The sequence below is a fragment of the Rhincodon typus genome, chromosome 14 (genome assembly GCF_021869965.1).
Source record: "Rhincodon typus isolate 14 chromosome 14, sRhiTyp1.1, whole genome shotgun sequence".
Classification (NCBI taxonomy): Eukaryota; Metazoa; Chordata; class Chondrichthyes; order Orectolobiformes; family Rhincodontidae; genus Rhincodon; species Rhincodon typus.
In genome coordinates, this window is record NC_063345.1 from 26,730,492 (window position 1) to 26,753,820 (window position 23,329).

The window sequence follows — 23,329 nt, forward strand, 5'->3', positions numbered from 1 at the left end:
AATGTTAGCTCACCAAATTTTTCATTGTCCAAAAGGAGTCAAAGCAATGCAAATAAACTGTCGTCCCCGGGCAGTCCACATCATACTACTACTGGTATTTTTAGCAGTTTCATATGTTTGCTGCATAACCAGCTATTGTTATACTGTAATTACAATACCTATGACAACAATACTTCCCAGACCAACTAAGTTTGATGCAAATTACCAGAAATATGTTTGTTTAAGTGGCTATGTAAAAAAAGATTTATAGCAGAATTGTTTCCACAGAAACCTAGCATAATATAATTAATATACGCACACATTTCCACACAATGTCGGAGCAAGAAATATGCACATTCTGATCTTCAATGAAATATGGGAACTTACCATTTTTTCCTTGTCCTCTGGCTTACTGCCATCTGATGAATGCTGTAAAATGAATGGTAAAATGTGTTATCACCATTGTTTAACCAGAAGTCAAAACAATGACCACGTTAGTACCAGTTACATCAGCCTAATTATTGGTTTTGCATATCTAATCAGAAGCACAACAACATAACTGTATAACAATAGCAAATAGAATAAGTTCAAGCTCATCATTTGGATCAACTTCTCCATTTCAAAAAAGATCGGTGATTTTTCCAGACCAAACCTTGTCAGAATCCTGAACATAATCATTCATGTTGTGTTCTTTAAAACATAATAAAATGTCATAAACTAACAGGAACATAACAGCATCCCATACAGCCCTTTGAGCCTGCTCTGCTATTCAACACGATCATGGTTGATCATCTAGTTTGGTGCCTTCCGTGGTCTCCACCTTGTCCCCCCCAAAAAAATGATGCCACCTGTCTTTGCACATTTATTATTTGAAAATTTGTCAATTTCTATCCTAAACATGCCTGATGCTGAGCTGCCACAGTGCTCTCGAGCAGAGAATTTCAAAGATTCACAAGCCTCTCAGTTTAAAACAAAATTTCATCTCCCTTTTAAATTTGTGTCCCCTTAATCTAGGCTCCTCCATTAGGATCAGCATCTCACCTGAATCTACCTTTTGTGTCCCTTTTAAGTATTTTCTAAGTTTCAACATCTCTTATACTTCAAAATGCTACACATATTGGATAGAATGCACATCCAGTCTTCCCAATCTCTCTTCATAGGACATTCCTGTTATCCCGTGAAAAACTCGAGTGAACCTTGGTTGCACTCCCTCCATCACAATAAGATAAGGGGACCAAAACTGTCCAAAGTGCATCAGGAATAGTCTATACAATTCTGTACAAGTCTATATAAGGTTCTATACAATTAAAGCTAGACTTCATTCTTCCTGCGATAAAAGCTAACATAGCATCATGCCTTTTGCACCTGCATTTTATCCTTTAGCGACTTAATGACAAAGTCTCTTTATACATTTATACTTTTTGAGCTCTTACCGCTAAATAAATGTTCTGTGCATCTGCTCTTCCTAATAAGGTGGATAACCTCACATATTCCACATTACACTCCATCTGATATGTTCTTGCTCATTCAAATTTGTCCAAACCTTCTTGAAGCCACTTTGCATCTTCCTCACAGCACATTTTCCCTTACATCTGCGCCATTCACAAACTTGGAAATATTACATTTGGTTCCCACACTCAAAAGATTGACATTGATTGTGAATAACTAGGGCCTAAATACACATCTTTATGGTACCTGCTATTCACAGCATGCAACGCAGGAATTTTATTTCTATTTTCTATTATCCATCTCCAACCGATTCTTAATCGATTCCGGTATATTACCTTCTAACCCACTTGTTTCAAATTTACAAACCAACTTCTGAAAGACTTTTTTTTTTTTTAAAAAGAAACCCTTCTGAAAATCCAAGTACGTTACGATTATTCCGGCATTTTGTTCACCACTGAAGTACATGGGTCTGTAATTCCCTATTTTCTGTATCCCTCCCATCTTAAATTGTGGGGGGACATTTACTACCTTTCAATCTGCAGCAATGATTATAGAACCTATGGAATTTTGGAGGATGCTCACCAATACATCACTTTTTTTTTTAAAAACAGTTTGCAATATACAGTATCCGATCAATGGAACAAAGTAATCTTCAGTCTTTTCACTTTCTCCACCACAACCTTCGGCCAAATACTAATTTCCTTCTATTTCTCATTCTCCCTCGTCCCTTCGATCTCTAATTCTGGAGAGACTTCTAACACCTGCTTCACTGAAGCTAGGCACACAACAAACATATAGCATTCTTGCCATTTCTCTATTCCTAGTATAAACTCTAACTCTGCTTGTAATGAACCTACATTTTTCTCAGCAAACATTTTCTTTTTAATACCAAGAGAGCTTTTGCAGTCTGTTTTTGTGTCTTTGGTTAGTTAACATCATATTCTTTCTGCATCAGCTTCTTGGTTTCCATTTGCTGTGTTCAAAACTCCTCCCAATGCTCAAATTTATGATTTATTCTGGCAACATCATATCACTTTTCTTTTAATTTTGTAAAATACTTAATTTCTTTTTTAGCAATGGTTAGGATGTTTTTGCACTTTGAAGGAACGTACAGTTGCTCTAAACTGTGAAATAATTATTCAAAAACCATCTACTGCTGACGTTCCGTCATGCCTGTTATTTTCCCAATTCAACCAATTTGCACATCATACTTTCAAAACTTCCTTTGCTCAAATTTCATAGCCTGGCTTCTGACCTGCCTACCTCAATTTGAAGCATAACGGAAAATTCTATCATATAATGGTCACTCATCCCTCAAAGTTGAGGCTTTTTCTTCATTACACAAGACTAGATATATAGTAGCCTGTTCTATAGTTGATAAGTGCAAATACTGCTGCATAAAATCCATTTCTAACACTTCAGAAACTCATCATTCACAGCATTAAGCTCATTATGTTTATCCAGTTTACATACATGTTGAAGTTACCCAAGACTACCATATCATCCATTCTACATGATTCCCTAATCTGATTAATACCATGACTCACAATACTGGTGGCCTATAAACAACTCCGACTGGTATTTGCTGGTTTTTGCTGTTTCTCCTCTACACCCAAACAGATTTGTTTTTCCGTTCTGAGATCCTTCCTTACTAATCCACTGATCCTATCTGTTATTATCATTACAACACCATCTCCTTGTCCTTTTTGCCTGTTGTTACTAAATGCTGATATTCCTGAATATTCATTTCCCAGTCTTGGTCATCCACAGCCATGTTTCTGCAAATGGCAGTTAAATAACCCTTATTTGCTCAATATATGCCTTGAAATCATTCACCTCCTTAAAAATACTGCATGAATTCAGGCCAAGCGCTCCTAACTTTGTCTTTTGAACATTATTCTTCATTCTCAGCTCAGCTAATGCTGGCCTTGGTTTTGCTTATCTTCTTCATTCACTCATTCCTACTTGCATCCAATTTGAGCTATTCCTGAGGTTTCCATCCCAGCAACAAGCTAGTTTAAATCTTTCAGCACCACCAAAATTTCCCAGTGAAGATATCAGTCCTGGTCCTGTTAAGATGTAAATGGTTTAGCTTGTCCAGATCCCTGAATCGTCCAAATGCTTCTGATGTCTTCTGACGGCTGGTACTTCAACATTTTACAACATATCAATGAGTTAGATATGAGGAGCGGAGGCACAAACTGAGATAGGAAAGAATCTAGCGAAGACGATGAAGAGTTTGCAACCAGAAACAGGTGAATGGGTTAAAAAGCTGTCAGAGGAGTATAATGTCGGAAAATGTTGAACTGTTCACTTTGGATGGATTGAAAAGCAGAGTACGACTTAAACAGAATGAATGCGGAAATCCATGGGGCACAGGGTTTTGATTGTTTTTATTATTCATTCAGCCAGTGTTTATTCTCCGTTTCCTACGGCCCTTGAGATGGTGATGGTGAGCTGCCTTCTTGATCCATTGCAGTCCGTTTGATGTAGACACACAGATGATGCTATTGGGAAGGAAGTTCTGAGATTTTGACTCAGTGACACTGAAGGCATGATGATAGAGTTCCCAATCACAGTTGTGTGCAGCTTGGAGTGAAACTTGAAGGTGGTGATACTCTCGTGTTTTTGCTTGACATTGTCCTTCCAGATGATACAGGTTGTTCGTTTTCAAAAGTGCTGTCTAAAGACCTTTGGTGAATTTATGCAGGGTACCTGTGCATCAATGGTGGAGTGAGTGACTGTTTGAGGATGTGGTGCCAATCAATTAGACTGCTTTATTCTGGATAATGTCAAGTTTCTCAAGGGCTGTTGAAGATGCACTTATCCAGGCTAATGGGTTGCTAGCCTTTATTACATGAGGAATTGAAATTAAAACCAACAATTATGCTTCAATCATCCATGAGTGAGATCTTTAAAAAAGTCTGCAGTTTCACTCTCCTTACTGGAAGAACGTTACAAGGTCATTCAGAAGAGATTTATTGGATTGATACCTGGAATGAGTCAGCTGTCTGAGGAGGACAGATTAAGTATGTTGGCTAGTTGTGAAGAGTAAGGTCAGTGACTTAATTCAAGTGTATATGATCAAGAATGGTCTTGACAAGGTGCAGACGGAAACTATGTCCCTTCATGAGTCTAGTACGAGGAACATAGCTTTAAAATCAGTAGTTTCCCTTTATAGGACAGGGATGAGTGATTTTGTTTCCTTCGGAAGGCTGTGCAGCTTTGGAGTTCTCTGTCTTAGGTGGTGGTAGAAGCATTGAATAGCTTCAAGACAGAACATTTGTGGTAAAATGGACAGGGGAGAAGGTTATCTAAAATTACAAAGGGATCTTGATCAGTTAGGCTAATGGGCTGAGGAGTGGCAGATGGAGTTCAATTTGGATAAATGCAAGGTGTTGCATTTTGGTAAGACGAACAACAGCAGGACTTATACAGTAGGGCCCTGGGTATTGTTGTTGAACATAGATACCTAGGCATTCAGGTACATAATTCTTTTAAAGTTGCATCATACGTTGTTAGGGTGATGAGAAGAGTAACTGGCATGCTTGCCTTCATTGCTCAGACTATTACATATAGGAATTGGGACATCATGTAATGACTGGTGTTGGTGAGGCCACTTTTTCAGTACTGTGTACAGTTCTGGTCGTCCATCTACAGAAAGGATATTTTTAAATTGGAGAGGGCGCAGAAAAGATTTACAAGGACGTTACTAGGACTGGAGGGTTTGAGTTATAAAAATTGGCTGGGACTTCTTTCATTGGAGTGTAGGAGGTTGAAGGGTGACCGTATGAGGTTTATAAAATCATGAGAGGCATAGATAAAGTGAATAGCAAAGATCTTTTCCCTAGGGTAGGGGAGTTCAAAACTAGAGGGCATATTTTTAAGATGAGACGAGAAAGGCTTTAAAGAGACCTGAGGGGTAACGTTTTCACACAGAGGGTGATTCCTATGTGGAATGAACTGCCAGAGGGATGGTAGAGGCAGGTACAGTTACAAAATTTAAAAGACGTTTGGGCAGGTGCATGAATACAAAACATTTAGAAGGATATGGGCCAAACGCAGGCGAATGGGACTAGTTTAAATTTGGGAAACTTGGTTGGCGTAGACAAGCTGAACCAAAAAGTCTTTTTCTGTTCTGTATGACTCCATGACTCCTCTGCCTAACAAGAAACTAAGTTTGTCAGGGGCAGACGGGATTGTCGAATTCTGACAGAAACAGATCAGCCAGAATCTATTTGAATGACAGCATAGGCTCAAGGAGCACAGTGGTCTACTTCTGTTCCTGCTTCATAAATTCAAATGTAACACACGAGCCTCATGTTCAATCTACCAAAGCACCTATTTTTACATTCACTTTAATGTGACACTGGAAATAATCCCGAGATTATTGCTCTCAAGATTCTGCTTTTTAATTTCCTTCATAACTCCCAAAAGTCTGCTTTCAAGACCTCATTCCTACTCCTAACTATGTTGTTGGTACAATGTGGACGACAACCTCTGGTTTCTTACACTGTTGCTAAAGATTGCCTTGTAGTTGGTCAGTGATATCCTTGACTGTGGCATCACGGAGATAACACAACACTGGAGTTACATTCACTGCAGCAAAAACATACGGAATCTCCTATCACTGTTCCTCTCCTCCTGTACTGCTTTATCACCTGTGGTACCACAGACCTAGCTCCGTTGCACTCGCCTGAGGACCTTCATGTATTCAAAGCATTCTCTGTGGCTCAAAAGTAGTATCCCTGTTTCTGAACCATGAGTCCCAGGTTCAAGTCTCACTTGCTCAAAGGGTGTGTAATAACATCTCTGAACAGGACAAAGGAACAATGGTCCAAAAGCTGGAGATTTCAAATAAGACTGTTGGACTATAACTTGGTGTCATGTGACTTCTGACTTTGCGATTATAAAACAAAATAATCACCAATGCATTCACAACAGAAGTATCAATAGCATGTGTTTAGCTACAACTGACTTCCATTCCTGCACTAAGACTATTAGAAAACCAGCAACTTGCTCTACATATACATGATACAGGAATACAAATTCATTGATTAGATATGACACAAATCAAAAATTTCTGTATGTGAACATTTAAGAGCAGGGTTCATTTTCAGTGAAAATGCCCAACCTGCACTAATGACAGCAAGAAGCTAAAGTCAGCTTCAGATTCAATGTGTGAAATAGCATCACAGGTGATCAGTGCCTGAGGAGTTGGTTGATTTAAGGCCAAACAAAGAGGACTTGGAACAACATACACAGCATTGTGATATCCACTACAACGTAATGAAACTATACTACAAATAGCAAACAATAAGTACAATAGCAAAAAAAAAATTCCCAAAAAGTTACTCAAAAGTGAAAATCCTCTGCTGTTGTTCGTCTTTCTTCATGCACTGCTGACTGAAACTCCGAATGCCCCTCCTTCGTTCATTGTGTATCATCCTACAATAAAATGCCTGATTCCTTAAGTTCATTCCAAGTGGTTCTTGTACAAAACTTTGTGGTTTTGAAGGACTGCATAATACACCATCTGTTTTGCCCTACTTCAAACCTTAACAAGATACTGTTGAATTAACTCAACGATAATGGCATGCCCAGAGTAATTGCAGCAATTACTCTCATATTTATTGTCAATTCTACCAGTTTACTCTTGTTTAATGTTTAATATTAATTCAGCCTTGCCCTATTAAGTAATCATAAGGAACTAATATTTGAGTAGTCACACGGAAATAGAACCTTTCAGTGTGTGTGTCATAGCTTATAAGTTGACTTGTTATAAAATCACTAAGGAAGAAATTAGTTCTAGTAAACCTAAGGTAGTCATAATGGTCAGTGCCTTTCCATAAACTAGACTTGATATTTCACACTCAAAGTAATTGCTATGTCATTACTGGTGCATTGCACCAGTTTCTATGATCTTTCATTGCTAGTTTGCATTCCAAACACTTTTGTCTCAACCCTCAATTTAATTTCTAAGTATTCTACATAAACTGCCCATACTCCAAAAGCTTTATACAAAAGTTACATTAGGAGTTCTTGAATGACACATTTATTTTTATTCAGTTTACAAGATTAACATCTGTACATATTCTTGTCATCATCTCAGTCATTAATACACCCATTCAATCTTTCTATTTCAAAGAACACAGAGGGGTAATTCTGTCTGTTGCATGTGCTAGCTCCTGCAAGAGCCATGTCGCTTGCCATTCTCCCCTACCCTGTAAACCTTCTATCCTCAGGAAATTAACTAATTTCCTCCAGAAAACAAATGGCAACATCAGCTGCAACCACAAACCTAGGCAATGCATTCCGGAAGCCAATCACTCACTATGTAACATGAAATTCAAAGAGCTAAACAAAATCCAGATGCTTGACTGGCACCGCATCCAGCACCTTCAATACTCACTCCCTCCACTACCAACACACAGTAATAGCAGTGTATACCATCTACAAGACACAATATAATAGCTCACTATGGTTCCTGAGACAGCAGTAACCAAGCCCACAAGTTCAACCACTTGGTGGGACAAGGGCATCAGATACTTGGAAACATTATGAAGCATGAAACGAAAATTGGTGAGGTGGTAAACAGTAAAGAAGATAGCCTTAGATTATCGAAAGATAAGACGGGCTGGCCAGATTGGCTGATCAGTGGCAAAATGAATTTAATCCAGTTAAGTATTCGAAAGCACACTTGAACAGGGCAAATAAGGCAAGGGAAAACATGACGAATGGTAGAACCCAGGGGAGCACCAAGGATCGGGGGACCCTGGTATGCATCTTCACTGGTTCATTGAAGAAACAGGACAGGTAGATAAAGTGGTTAAGAAGGCATACTTGCATTTATTAGCTGAGACACAGAGTTTAAGAATAGGGAGGTTATGCTGGAACTGTAAAAAATGTTGGTTATGCCACAACCAGAGTGCCATATGCAGTTCCAGAATTTATATTATAGAAGGGATGTGATTACACTGAAAACGTTGCAGAGGAGATTTACCAGACGTTACCTGGACCGTAGAGTTTTAATTATGAAGACAGACTGGAGAAACCTGGAGCATTTTCCTTGAAGTAGAGAAGATGGAGAGGGGACATAATTGAGATGTATAAAATTGAGGGTAATGATAAGGAAGGAAGCAAAAAACTGATCCCTACACCAAGGGAAAAAAGTGACCAGAGAATATAGACTTAAATTCAACGGCAAAAGGTTTAGAGAGGATATGAGGAAAATCTTTTTCACCAGAAGGTGGTGAGAATCTGAAACTCACTGCTCAAAAGGGTGGTGAATGTGGAAACCCTCTTCATATCTAAGAGCTATTCAGATGGGCAGGTGCTATGCCAAGGTGTACAAATCTATGGGCCAAGCTAAAAAGTGACATTACGATGTATAGATGGTTGTTTTTAAATTGATGGGCAGATCATTTTCTGTGCAGTAGGCCTCTATGACATTATGACCATCACCTACAAGTTCTTATCCCACCACCCCCACAGTAATCCATCTTGACTTGATACTGTATAGCCGTGCCTTTTTTGTTACAGAATCTAAATCCTTGAATGCTCACCCTAACAGGTTGCCATTAATTCTTTTACCAAACATCATGAAAGACTCAAAACTCCTGATGAAAAATTAAAAGCTTCTGGTCAGAAAATGTCACTCCTTTAAACTTACAGAACATTAAAGCGGAGAGAAATCGCAACAAATGCAAAGGATATTAGAATAATGATGTAGAAGTCAATGAGAATTTGCATATAGTTCACACCAACCTCTTTCATGAATGCTTTGCCTATTCGAACCACTTTTGCAAACAAGATAGGATCATGCCACAGGTGAGGTCCAAGGTAGCACAGCATGCTGAAAACTTCTTTTCTTAAGTCTTCAAAAGTTTCTACTGGTTTTGGAGCCCTTTCATTTTTAAGTGATGGAATTACAGCTCCCTTGGCACCCTTTGGTACACCAACTCTGCAAACAAAATATCAAGCTTTTGTACAAATACAAGCCAAACTGATTAAAAAGAACAGATAAAATGTTGACATTTATAAAATGTACAAAAAGGTATGAACACTATGATTTTGTGTAAACATCAGGATAGAGCTGATGTCAACCTTCCTTTTCCCCAAATGTTCGGTTAACAGTCTGACCTGGAACATCTACATTTTTCTACACAAAATATGGATTCTGCCTCACCCAGAATTATTCTTAGGAAATTAGATAATTGTTTTGAACACAAAAATAACGGGAAGCAAACACAATAATTAGATTAGTGACTAATGCAGGACGAGAAATCCATCAATATAAACTAGTTCCTATCCTATAGTTACAAGGTGCAAAAAATTCCACAGCTAATTCCTTGGATTAGATGTATTTTAGTTTGTGTCCAGTATTTCACATGTTGCCTAGAAAACTAATTTTTTTTAAACTCATGAAATTTTAAGACTTCTGATAAGTAAATATGAATTTATTCAATTCTCCTTCAAAAATTGCATTAGGCACTAAAAATATCTTGCGTTTCAACAAAATATTTGATGGTAGAGTATTAGTTTATGGAACACTGTCCAATGCCAAATGTTCCTTTAAGCTTTTAAAGCAAAGCAACACTGCCTATTTTAGTTTTGGAAGATTTGTTTGAATCCTCTGAACTTATAGGATTTCAGAGGAATTTGAAGGGAAAAAATAAATATTTGGTGCCACTCCAACACTGACATGAAAATGGTACTGAGTCAGTGGTTATAAATTTTTTAAAATGTTCTTCAGGAAACAAAGAGCTCTAAATTAGCAAAGTGTGCCAAGAAATACATGACAGATGAGATTTAATGAGGAAGTATACTTTCCTCTGCTAAATCTTGGTTGTCATTTTAGGGGAACTTCCATCCAGGTTTAAATAGAATTTGGAGACAGCTTTCGGCTATCTGTTATTTCCTAACAAATTTAAGGTTGTTATTTACATAGATACAAGATATTGTACCTGTGGGTGACAGACTTATGAAAGTCCAATAAACTATTTGCAGTCAGCTTTAAAGAGTTATTAAAACTTATTGGTTTTCAAAGCTATTTTAAAAGCTTAAAGTTCACCTGCATTTACAGACTGCTGTTAAAGTAAATATGTAATTTTTTGTATGAATGTTTTTTTAAAACACCAAGTCAGAAAATACACCATAATGCTATGAATACTGTAGCACATAATGCACAATAACAAAGTCAGTCAGAAATCTACGATCTTGGTCAATATCAAAGACAGAAAGAGAAATAAAACATCGTGAGAGTGACCAAGGTTGGAGATCTAATGGCAAGTGTATTTTCCTGCCAGCTCAAGAGACGTTTGCCTGGGGACTGAAAATCAGGCAGGACTTAAGACTCGAGATTTCCTTGAAACATCATGAAACAAATACCATTGGCAGCACCATCATACAGCAACTTAACATGAACAGGCTAATACATTTATCAATGTTTTCTATCAGTTTTGGTTGCATCAACTGTATCAGCAATTTGCAGTTACATATTTGTTAACACATTTCCGATCTTTAGTAAGTTATGTTGTTATTTATAGCAATGTATCACTTTGTTCCTTTGGATACAACAGGCTGATCAACTTTGTGCAGAAAATCACCAAAACACTTCAGAAAAGCATAACTGAATAAATATAGATGGCATGTCAAAAAAAACCACCAGAAAAAAATGGAAAGTTGGGAAAATGTGTCATACAGCATGGAAAGAGGCCCTTTGGTCCAATTAGTCCATGCTGACCACATCCCCAAACTAGCCTGTGCTTGGCCCATATCCTTCCTAACCTTTCCTATTCATGTACTTATCCAAATGTCTTTTGAATGTTGTAACTCTGCCTGCATCCACCACTTGCTCTGGCTGTTCATTCCACACGCGAATCACCCTCTGTCTAAAAAAAGTTGCCTCTTTTTGAATTTTTCTCCCCTCGCCTTAAAAATATGCCCCCTAGTTTTGAACTCCCCCACCCTACGGAAAAGACCTTTGCCGTTCACCTTATTTAGGTTCCTCATGATTTTAAAAACCTCTACAAGATCACCGCTCAACCTCCTATAATCCAGTGAAAAAAAAGGTCCTGGCCTATCTAGCCTCTCCATACAACTCAAACCTTCCAATCCTGGCAACATCCTAGTAAATCCTTCATGAACCTTCTCCAATTTAATAATATCCTTCCCATAGCAGGGCAACCAGAACTGCACACAATTCTGCACACTCCAGAAGAGGTCTCACCAACATCCTATACAACTTCAACATCACATCCCAACTCCTATAACGATAGGTCTGAGCAACGGCAGGAAGCATTCTAAACACCTTAATCATTATGTACCCGAACCCATAGGTCTTTCCATTCCACAACACTGCCCCAGCGCCCCAACCTTGATTGTATAAGTCCGGCCCTTTTCCGTTTTACCAAAATGTAGTACCTCGCATTCATCCAAATTCTGCCACTCTTCAGCCCATTGACCCAACTGATCAAAATCTCTTTGCAATCTTAAATAACCTTCACTATCCACTATACCACCAATTTTGCTGTCATCTGCAAGTGTACCAACCATGTCTCCAATATTCTCATCCAAATCATTAATATAAATGACAAAAAGCAGCAGACCCAGCACCGATCTCTGTGGAACATCGCTGTTAACAGGGCTCCAGTCTGAAAAACAACCATCCACCATCACTCCCTTCAGTCTCCTACTGTCAAGCTCGCCCTGAATCCCATGTAATCTAATTTACGAATTAGCTTACCATGCGGAACCTTGTCAAATGAGTCCATGTAAACAATGTCTGCCACTCTGCCCTCAAACATTTTGGTTCCTTCCTCAAAAAACTCAATCAAGTTTGAGAGACACGATTTACCTCATACACCATGCTGACTATCCCTAATCAATCCTTGATTCTCCAAATGCATGTAAATCCTATCTTTCAGAATCACAGAGAATTTAAAGATGGTCTTAACAGCGGAGGTCAATTTCAGACAGTGGGACTGACCAAGGGAATACCAAAGGGTGGGCCAGACAGCTACGCATGTAGTTGATAACAATGAAACATGGACAGCGATCAGAGTCAAAAGAATTTCAGGGCTCTCGTTGGGCTGTGGAGAATAAATAAGGTTCCAGATACAGGGAGAGGCAAGGCTGTGAGGGAATAAAATAAGAGGATCATGGTTCACATTCAAGAAGCTGCATGTCATGAGCATTCACATAGAAGTTGGCCCATTTCTGCATAATGATTGCATATGAATGCTAGACATAGAACTTCGGAACAGTGGTAGTCTATTTAGCTCTGAACCTGCGCAGCTACTGAATATGATCATGGCTGATCTGATTGTGGTTTACACTCCACTTTCCTGTCTGCCCCATAACCCACAACTCCTTCATCAATCAAAAATCTGGCCAATTGTGCATTGAATAAAATAAAAGTCCCAGGATTCGACATGCCAAGGATCCTCACAGGGGGGAAAAAAAACTCAGTTCTGTCTTAAAAAGGAGACTTCTAATTCTCTCAATTATATCCACAAGTTTTGGTTTCTGTCACAAGAAGAAATACCCTCGCCTTGTCAAGTCTCCTCAAGATCATACATGTTTCACTAAGATCACGTCTCATTCTTGAATATCATGCTCCCTGGTTGGTGCTCAATCATACTGCTCTAGGAAACTGTCCCAAATACTGTATACAAACACATTTTCCAAGCTACCTTTAAATATACATATTAATTAGCAGATTGGTAAAGTCATCCGTATTGATTGTGGTACATTGCTTACATACCCTATTCTTACAGTACACTGTCCTGGACTGCAATTACTGTTTGGAGACGTATATAAATTACTCATACAACTGACCCCTACATTTACTGTTATCTTGACCGAAACAGATTCTAACATTGTGATATTAGCTCAAAAAAGCATCTATCAATACTGTACGAACAACACCCTTAAATTAACAGGACAGAATAACCACTTTCTTTCAGCTTCCTATTTTTTCCAACATGTCAAATACCCTTCAATATTCAAATTACAGTTTTGTTCACTATGCAATCATATCATGTCTCTGTGATGGCTATCTGGTTGTACATGTTGATTTTGAACTGCGGTCTCTCACCAAGAAGCAGTGTCTAGATGAGTATGGAACTACCGAGAGGACATCAGCAATAAATGGGCACTTACCCTATTAAGTAGCTTAATGTGCGGTACCTTTCAAATGCTTTCCGAAACTTTAAATACATGGAGTCTTCTGCTTTCCGTTTATCTATTCTACTTATTACCTGTTAAAGAATTCTGATGAATTTATCAGGCATGACCTGCTGTATGAAGTCACGGTATCTCAACTCGATCATATTATGTTTTTATAAAAGCTCTGCTATTATATCCTTCATAATAGACTCTATGATTTTCCACGAACAGATGTCAAGCGAACAGGCATAGTCACCTGTGTTTTCTTCTTCCCTTTTTAAAAAAGGTGTTACATTGGCAGTTTTCCAATCCTCTCTGGCTTTTCCAGAATCTGAGAATTTTTGGGAGATTACTACTAGTGCATCCAGTAGCTCTGCAGCTATCTTGTTTAATATCCTAGGATGCGTTCCATCACTTCCAGGGGACTTATCAATCTTTAGCCCCATTAGTTTCATTAGCACTTTTTGATACAAAGAGTTATCGTTTTTATTTTCTTTCCTCCTTTTGTCCCTTTAATATTCATCAATTTTGGAATGAAGGCTGATGCAATGTATTTATTCGACTCCTCTGCAATTCCTGATTCCCCATTATATGGCCCCAGCCTCATTTTCCAATAGGACAGTGTTCACTTGGGTTCTGTTTTCTGTTTTACATATTTCAAGAAGGTTTTACTGCCTGATTATAAACAAAATAAACAGTAGAACCCAGTGAGGCAACTCTGTTGAACAACAGAGAAACATTGAAAGAGGGTGGTATGCTCGGTCAAGAGAAAGACGGCAGAGAAGTTTGGGACGATAAAAGCTAATCAAGCATGACAAATCACAGTCAGCAGTTCTTTGGGAGCTGAATAGGGATTGCTTCAGGATTTGGCAGGGTGCATTGAAGAAATTCAAAAATGTAATTGAAGGATGGAAGATCATATATTTAGGAGGCCACAACATATTGAAACTTTTGAGGAGGCAAAGCTGTTGAGTGCAAAATCAAAGGCGAATACGATGGATTTTTAAAGTAGGGAGCATCTATAGTTGTTTGCCAAGTGAGAAGACAATACTCATGGAGATTTAGCATTTACTATTAAAGCAATCTTGAGACCAGAAACAGAACTTTAGTCCAGTTTAGTAGCAATTGAATCAGGGAAGCAACAGTTGGGTCTAATGGACCAGCTGAATTTGAAGGTGTCACTGGAGAACAGAAAAAAAAAATAATGCTTTGCCAGGATTGAGCAACAATTAATCAATAATTTATCAAGCAACTCATTGCTGCTTTAAATAAAAAGGAACATCAAAAGCTTTTGCAACCACTGAAGTTGCCGACTACAGCTATAATTAAAAGGCCGAAGGAAATTAATCCATAAGATACAGAAGCAAAATTAGGCCATTTGTCCCATCGAATCTGTGTCGCAATTCAATTAAAGCTGACATGTTCCTCAGCCCCATTCTTCTGCCTTCTCCCCATAACACTTGATTGCATTACTAATCAAGAACCTATCTGTCTTAAATACACTCAATAACTTGGCCTCCACAGTCTTCTGCAGCAGTGAGTTCCATTTATTCACCACCCTCTAGCTGAAGAATTTCCTCCTCATCTCAGTTCTAAAGGGTCATCCCTTCCCTCTGACGCTGTGCCATCAGGTCAGATTCTCTTCTACTCATAGAAACAGCTGCTGTACGTCCACTCAATCCAGATCTCTCAGCATTCTGTAAGTTTCAATGAGATTGTCCCTCATCCTTCTCAACTCCATGAAGTACTAACTAGATTCTTTAACTGCTCCACAAACAACAAGTCCATCATTCCTGGGATCATTTTTATATAATTCCTTTGGATCCTCTCCAGTAAATAATGAAAAAAAAGGGTTTAAAATGGTGGTTTTCTCTATGACAAATGGATATGACAGAAACTGTATGTAAAATGGTCAGAGACAAAAGCTGCATTTGTTGCAACAAGCCGACATGTTGCAGAATTACTTACGTCAATCAAAAGAATGAACTTTCTCATATTGTTTTATCCAAAAATCAATCGAGCAGCAACAGCTGAAGTTACTTTGCAGAGGAACATAGATACATTGAGTGAGTGGGCAAAGGTCTGGCAGATGGAATACAATGTAAATAAATGTGTAGTCATACATTTTGGTAGGAGTCATAGTAAAAAGGATTATTACTTGAATGGTAAAAAGTTGCAGCATGCTGCTATGCAGAGGGACCTGGGTGTCCTTGTGCATGAATCACGGAAGGTAGGTCTGCAGGTACAACAAGTAATTAGGAAGGCAAATGGAATTTTGTCCTTCATTGCTAAAGGGATTGAAATAAAAAGCAGAGAGGTTATGTTGCAGCTGTACAAGGTGCTGGTGAGGCCACACCTGGAGTACTGTGTGCAGTTTTGGTCTCCTTACTTGAGAAAGGATGTACTGGCACTGGAGGGGGTGCAAAGGAGGTTCACTAGGTTGATTCCGGAGTTGAGGGGGTTGGCTTATGAGGAGACACTGAGTAGATTGGGATTATATTCATTGGATTGAGGGGGGATCTTATAGAAACATAAAATTATGAAGGGAATAGATAAGATAGAAGTAGAGAGGATGTTTCCACTGGCAGGTGAAGCTAGGACAAGAGGGCATAGCCTCAAGATCAGAGGGAGCAGATTTAGGACTGAACTGAGAAGGAATTTCTTCACCCAGAGGGTTGTTAATCTATGGAATTCCTTGCCCAGTGAAGTAGTTGACGCGACTTCAGTAAACGCTTTTAAAAACGGTAGATTTGTTTTTGAACAATAAAGGAATTAAGGGATACGGTGAGAACGCGGGTAAGTGGATCTGAGTCCACGAAAGGATCAGCCATGATCTTATTGAATGGCGGAGTAGGCTCGAAGGGCCAGACGGCCTACTCCTGCTCCTAGTTCTTGTGTTCTTACTACTCAGGAATTGCATATGATCAGGTGATTTTAGTGACAATGCCCTGAGAGTGAAGATTAATTACAGACTTCAAATAACTTTGCAGATCATGAAATAAAGTAAACTATCAAATGCAACTTAGTACTTATTGTGAAGTTATCTATTTGACTCTTATTTCCATTATAAACTCAATAAGGTGTTTAAGATGCATTTACGTGCGCAAATCTGTCATACTCCGCTATCCATGATCAAACAATCCGTCAATACTATTTTGTCTGGCACATTAAAAAAGAACACCTCGAAAAGTTGTTAGAAGGCAGACAGCACTTGATAAACTTTACCAAAATGTTACACATGCCTTCAGTACTGCAAACAATTACAGGACTTTTTTCTGGAAAAAAGAACACCCTTTTCTCTTCCTTTAAAAAATAAAACTCATTAAAACAGCACAGAGAGTAAAATCAATTCCAAAACAAATGACACTTAATGAGCCCTACAAAGTGCCTTACCTTCTATATAAGGGTTCTGTGATGACATGAATCAACTGGCAGAGAGCAAGTGCTATAGATTTGTGAGAGGTGGCATAAAAAGGTGGTATTTGATCCATGATACACTGTGCATGATACCAATCACCAATCTTTAGAAGAGCTTCCAACAACCCAAGTTTCTGATTGTCAGGGGGCTGCAAAGGGATGAAATGTTTCAATTTAATATGGAGAGAAAAGGCATCAAAAGCAATAAAAACACACTTACAGTTAACCTCCAGCTTTGTTCACGAATGAGGAAAAATCAACCATGGATCAAATTATTTAGGTTCTCAAACTGAGCAAAGTTTACTGCTTCAGCTTCTGCTACTGCTTCAACTCTACTCTGAAAATCTTACTCAGGATACTTTAAACAAAATAACTTTAAGGCAGCACGTATGGCTTCTATACACAAGGATGAAGCACAAATCCAAGTATGTCAGGAATATGACCTATAGGAAGCAATATTTTATGTTATGACAAGTCAGAACCCTGAAGTACACAGACATTTTTAGCCTTTCATTCTAAAGTGTGTTTTTTTGAGAGAGAACTGGTACAAAAACAATAACTGCATCTTCTGTGGTCCACAAGCTCTACAGCCTGCCCTGGAGTTATCATAAGATATCCAAATAGATTGTTTTTTAAATATTAAAAACATTCTGTATAAGAATGATGTAACGCAACACCTAAAAAATGTCCAATAAATGTGAAATAGACTGGACTGTGATCTCTTGTGATTACAAAGATAGTGAGGGCTGATGAGCCCCTGCTCAATCGCAAGCCACCTCTGCGGATTATGTCCCAAACTACAGACATATTTTTGTGTTTTTTTACACTTAAGAATACAGAAAGACAGGGGTTTAAAAAAGTTTCAAATCGACTGGAGTGGACGAGTGAGACCGAATACTTTTGTGGGTATTAGACTGCATTCAACTGTGTATGTGCTGGAAGGTTTTGGTCAAAGAACTATCTTGGAGTCAATTCGTGTTGCAGCGAAAGACCCTCCTCTCAGTCCAAGTGCTGCAAACCAGTTAAAAAGGTGGAATAAGGACAAAAATAACTTATATCAGCTGACAAAACTAAGAACCTTAAACATGGTCTGTTCATCTACCAACATTATTACTACCAGTGCAACCCAATAACACAGTCTGCTCTTCACGAACACTTCAGAGACTGATCCGTATAACTTTTCTTACTGTTAAGCCTTTGGGCTCAGTTCTTATTTCTAAACTGTATGTCACATGAGTATTTCTTCCCATGTGTAGGAATTAATAAAGGAGGAGCAAATTACTGCAGATGCTGGAATCTGTACCGAAAATAAATATTGCTGGAAATCACAGGAGGTCAAGCAGCTCCCGTGGAGAGACAGCAAGCTAACGTTTCATGTCTAGATGACTTTTCATCATTGCTCTAAAGAAGAGTCATCTGGACTCGAAAGAAAAACCCAAAGAACTGCAGAGGCTGTAAATCAGGAAAAAAACAGAAGTTGCTGGAAAAGCTCAGCAGGTCTAGCAGCATCTGTGAAGAATAAAATCAGAGTTAACATTTCAGGTCTGGTGGCCCTTCCTCAGAACTGATAGTAGCTAGGAAAGTGTCGGTTCATATGCAGAAGATAGGGATGGGGATGGGGTAGGGAATAAATGATAGGATAAAGGATAGAGCCCAAAGAGAGAAAAGAGATAGACAAAGGAGTTGATAATGATCTGGCCATGTCCTAGCCACCCGCCCCAAACACCAGGCCTTGCTACCACATAGCCTGCCATTACACACTATCTATTGTTAGTGACTAACAGTCCCCCATTAACAGCTATTCACTCTCCTGGTCAGGTTGTTATCAACTCCTTTGTCTATCCAGCTGCTCTGGTCTCTCTTTGGGCTCGATCCTTTATCCTATCGTTTACTCCTTACCCTATACCCCTTCCTATCTTCTGCACATAAACCCATGCTTTCCTAGCTACTATCAGCTCTGAAGAAGGGCCACTGGACCAGAAACGTTAACTCTGATTTTTTTCTTCACAGACGCTGCTAGACACGCTGAGCTTTTCCAGCAACCTGTTTTTGTTCTAGACTCAAAACGTTAGCTTGCTCTCTCTCCACAAATGCTGCCTGACTCACTGTGATTTCCAGCATTTTTTGTTTTCAGTAGGAATAAACTTATGCTTTGCATTAATTCAACAACGCCTGGTCAAATTAGTTCCTTTTAAAACATAAGTTCATATGTGTCAGGGAGAAAGATATCCACAAGGAAAGGCATCTTTTGTAAGTTAACCTTGCTGCAATTAACCAAGGGAGTAGGTGAATCAAGAAGGGGACTCAGTTCATCTGTCCTCAGCTGGCAGCTTAACAGTTTGGGGTATCCCATTTAGAACCGTAAAGAATTGAGGAACCTCACTCAGTGTCTGATCAAAACTGAAATCTAAAGTTTGGCAGATGTTGTGAAGCATGTATAGGTGTCAAGCATTGACCAACAAATTCGAAGATTGAAAAACAAGGTACGGTTCCTCAATCAGCTACCACTACCTATCTTACGGCTGACTGAGAGCAACATACTCAATCCTGCTGTGTGCTGGGTTAAATGGCCTCATCAGCACTATCATATCTGAATTCTTAAATTGAAAAAAGAAAGTTGCACACAAAATGAACTTGACCCTCCTATGCAACACCTGGTGACAGGTTTTTGGGTCAGTAAAATTACCTTTCAATTCAAAATTACTCATAGGTTTGGTGTGCCTTCTTGGATCTGAATAATCATTGAAAGAGCTCAAATCAAGAACAGAACAGTGAACATCCTGCAAAGATAAATGACGGCATTTTTAAAACATTACAAATTTGGATTACACCCTTTTTGAGGTGATCAATCCATCAATTCAGACAAAACTTTCAGAAAAATGTTGATGACTGCTCACTTTCAGTGGCAAAATCGAGACACTAGATCTGGTCAGCTAAGAAAGGTATCCATGTAATCACCACTATATGTAGTAATTTATAATCTCAACTCACTTTTTCATTCTTTTCTTCCTCTTTCTCCTTTTCCTTCTCTTTCTCATCTGGCTTATCTGCAGAGAGTACTACCAGGGTAAGCTTTCGTGCAATTTGCTTTGCTTCAAAGATTTCACGTTTGTGGTGTTCTAGAATATTGGCATCCAGTGGAAGAAGCTGGAAGAGCAGGGAAGACAGACAATTACAATGAGAGATGCTGAACTGGATTGCTTGCAACAAGAATAAAAAACAATCACAAGTGATCACTAATCCACTGTCAAAAACATTGCACCAAACAGCCAACAGAACCTAATAAAGGTCACCAAAATGACCTAGAAACTTGCTAAACTGTTTCTTTCCTTTTCATACCTATTGATTTTCAACAAGAGGTTAGTCCTTTCCTGTACAATAAAACATACCTTACTCAACAACTGTATCCCTGTGTTTATGTCTTCTCCTTCCAGCTGATGTCTATTTCAATTTTCTACAAATCTTAATGCATCTTATAAATCAAGCCATTAGCCTGATTCTTCTGGCTGGAGAGTGACAAAACACTCAACAAGTCACTGATACATTGTGCCCCAAGAAAGCCCTGACGCGTATATGTGGATGATACCTAAGCGGAAAGTTTAAACTTAAAATTGTTGATTTTATCCTATTTGGACTGCTGTGCTTTTCTGCATGACAGTGGGAGTGACGGTCATAACTCACAGACTTGGACTGTCTATGCTATGGTAGCCTGGTATTTTTATAATGATTTACTTAGAGATATTCTAAGCATGTGCAAGTCTGATCAAGAGGACAGTTCTAAGCAAAGCAGGACTCACCACCCTACTAATTCCCCCAACACTGCCAACAATCTGCAACCCCGCCACTTGATAGTGCTCACAAAAACCGCACCTTGTTTGGTGCTCACTGCAATTTCATCACTGGTCCTCCAACAATCCTCACTAGCAAACCACTTTCCCACAAACGTTTCCTCTTTTGTTTAGGGTAAGGGAGGGGGGAAGATGAGGGCAAGCAGAAACGGGGAGAACAATGTCAAGGTGTGAGGGAAGGGTATGCAATGTCAGGATCCGAGGATGAGGGTTAATGACGTCAGGGGCTGGGGGAAAAGGTTGAGAGACCCACTGCAGACCTAAAGAGGAATGTTTCAGTTCATGATGAAAAAAAAAAGGGGATATGGCCTCATTGCAACTATACTTACCACTTGGACTCCCAAACCTATTATTGGTTTGAAACAGGAGCAAGAAGCACAAAGGGCAAAGTTTCCATGGTAAAATGATAAGTGGGCAGTTTGAAACACAGTCAGTTCACAATGGGCATATGCACTTGTGTCACTAACCAGAACATCTGGGCGAGTAAATCCTTTACAACACAGATGGAAGCCATTCAAGCCGGCTCACCACAGAATAATGCAGTCAATCCCATTCCCTAATCGATCTCCAAATCTCTGCAAGTTTATTTTCCTCTAATGGGCATAGAACTGCCATTTGAATTAATCCATCACCTTTGTTTCCACCCACGTCAGCAGCATTGCCTCGGCTAATAGCAGGGCAGCATGTTCCAGGTCAGTACCACCCATGTTAAAAAAGTTCTTCCTCATGTTTATTGCCCATCCCTAACTGCCTAGAGGGCAGTTAAAAGTCAACCACATTGCTCTGGGTCCAGAGTCACAAGTAGTCCAGATCAGGTAAGGAAGGCAGTTTCTTTTCCTAAAGGACATTCATGAACCAGATGGGTTTTTCTAAAAAAGACAATGGATTCATGGTCATCATTAGACTCTCAATTCCAGGTATTTATTAAATTCAAATTCCACCATTTTCATGGCAGGATTCAAACCCAGGTCCACCAGAACATTACCTGGGTCTCTGCATTAACAGTCCAGCAATAGTGCCACTAGGCCATTGCCTCCCCACCCCCAGATTAATTTTCTGGTGTCCACTCTCCCTTGCATGACTAATAGGAACAATTTTTCTTTGTCTACCTTATACACCTCTTGTTTATAATCTTGTACACCATCTTCAAATCTCCTTATAACACCCTTTATCTTAAACAGCACAACCTCACGTTTTCCAAAAACCTTGTATTTAAAATGCCTCATTCCCCCTGAAATCAATCTGGTAAATTTCTCTGTGCATTTTTAAGGGCTCACATCCTTGCTGCAGAGTTGCGATGAGAACTGGGTACAGTACTCTGGTCATCGCCTAACCAAGCTTCACACAAGTTCATCTTAATAATCCTGCTTTTGTACTCAATGCCTCCATTACTGAAGCCCAGGATCCAATATGTTAACTCCTGCCACATTCAAGGATGCATCTTCAGGAATCCTTAGGTCCATATGCCCTTGTACACTTTTTTAAAAAAACTACAATATCAATATCAGCCATAAAGACAACATTGCCACCTCTGATATCTTCTGTCAAATCATCAACTCTCATTACCTGCATTAAATTTAACTGCTACCTGCCTGCTCATTGTATTAGCTTATGTCTTATGCATTCCCTCCTTTGTAAGCAAGCACTCATTAAATATTCTTGCCTTGTACCTTAAAGCACATATACTCTCTGTACTTAATAGGACCTGCTCCAGTTCTTACTACCTATTTTACTTCCACTCCTAGATATGCTGGCAGAACAGTTGTAGACCTGTTATGTCACTGTATTCTCATATTCTGTATTTGCCACTGATACTTGCTTAATCTTCATTTTCCTGCACAAACTGCTTTTTTTGACTCAACATTATGCACTTTATTACTTTGATCCATCAGCATCACCTGACGGACATGATAATACAGTATATACATAGGAAACCTTCAACTATCTTTCTGCATCACAGGATGCTACTCAAATTGTTCTCAACTTCATAACCTGATTAAATGTAACAATACAATGAATTTTGCAATGTGACAAAACTCTAAGAATATACAAAGAGAGAAACAAGTTGAAGTTGTAATCCTTACATGTATAGTTAAACCAAGACAATTCATAAATCGATTAATTTCAATTCTATATAAAATATTCTACACGAAAAAGCCATGAGGTAAATGACATCTTGTGCACTAAGAAAAAGAATAAGTATTGATTACATTCCGAGTTCTTTAGTACAGGATTATATCCCACCTCAATCAAGTAATTTCCACATCATAGCAAATATCATGTGCATTTTACTTTGAACTAAATACTAAATCAAAGGCTTCAATACTTGTTGAGGAATTTAAGTCACTAAAATACAAATCAAATTATTAGTTTATCCCTTAACAGCAGCTTTTCAGGTTGATTGTTCAAATAAACTAGAATAGCTGTCAACACAACTTTAACATCTATTGTCATGTTAAAGACTG

The 23,329-nt window shown here is 38.8% G+C and overlaps 1 protein-coding gene across 1 annotated transcript in view; it reads right to left on the minus strand.

The window, feature by feature from the left end:
* Nucleotides 1–244: 244 nt before the first annotated feature.
* Nucleotides 245–23,329, minus strand: part of LOC109919538 (THO complex subunit 2-like) — a 62,202-nt gene continuing 39,117 nt past the window's right edge. The window contains exons 10-14 of the mRNA XM_048605295.1: nucleotides 20,008–20,163; nucleotides 16,993–17,165; nucleotides 9,196–9,391; nucleotides 367–408; nucleotides 245–271 (exon numbers count right to left, since the gene is read on the minus strand). Of these exons, the coding sequence (XP_048461252.1) occupies nucleotides 245–271; nucleotides 367–408; nucleotides 9,196–9,391; nucleotides 16,993–17,165; nucleotides 20,008–20,163 (594 nt within the window). The remainder of the gene's footprint in view (nucleotides 272–366; nucleotides 409–9,195; nucleotides 9,392–16,992; nucleotides 17,166–20,007; nucleotides 20,164–23,329) is intronic.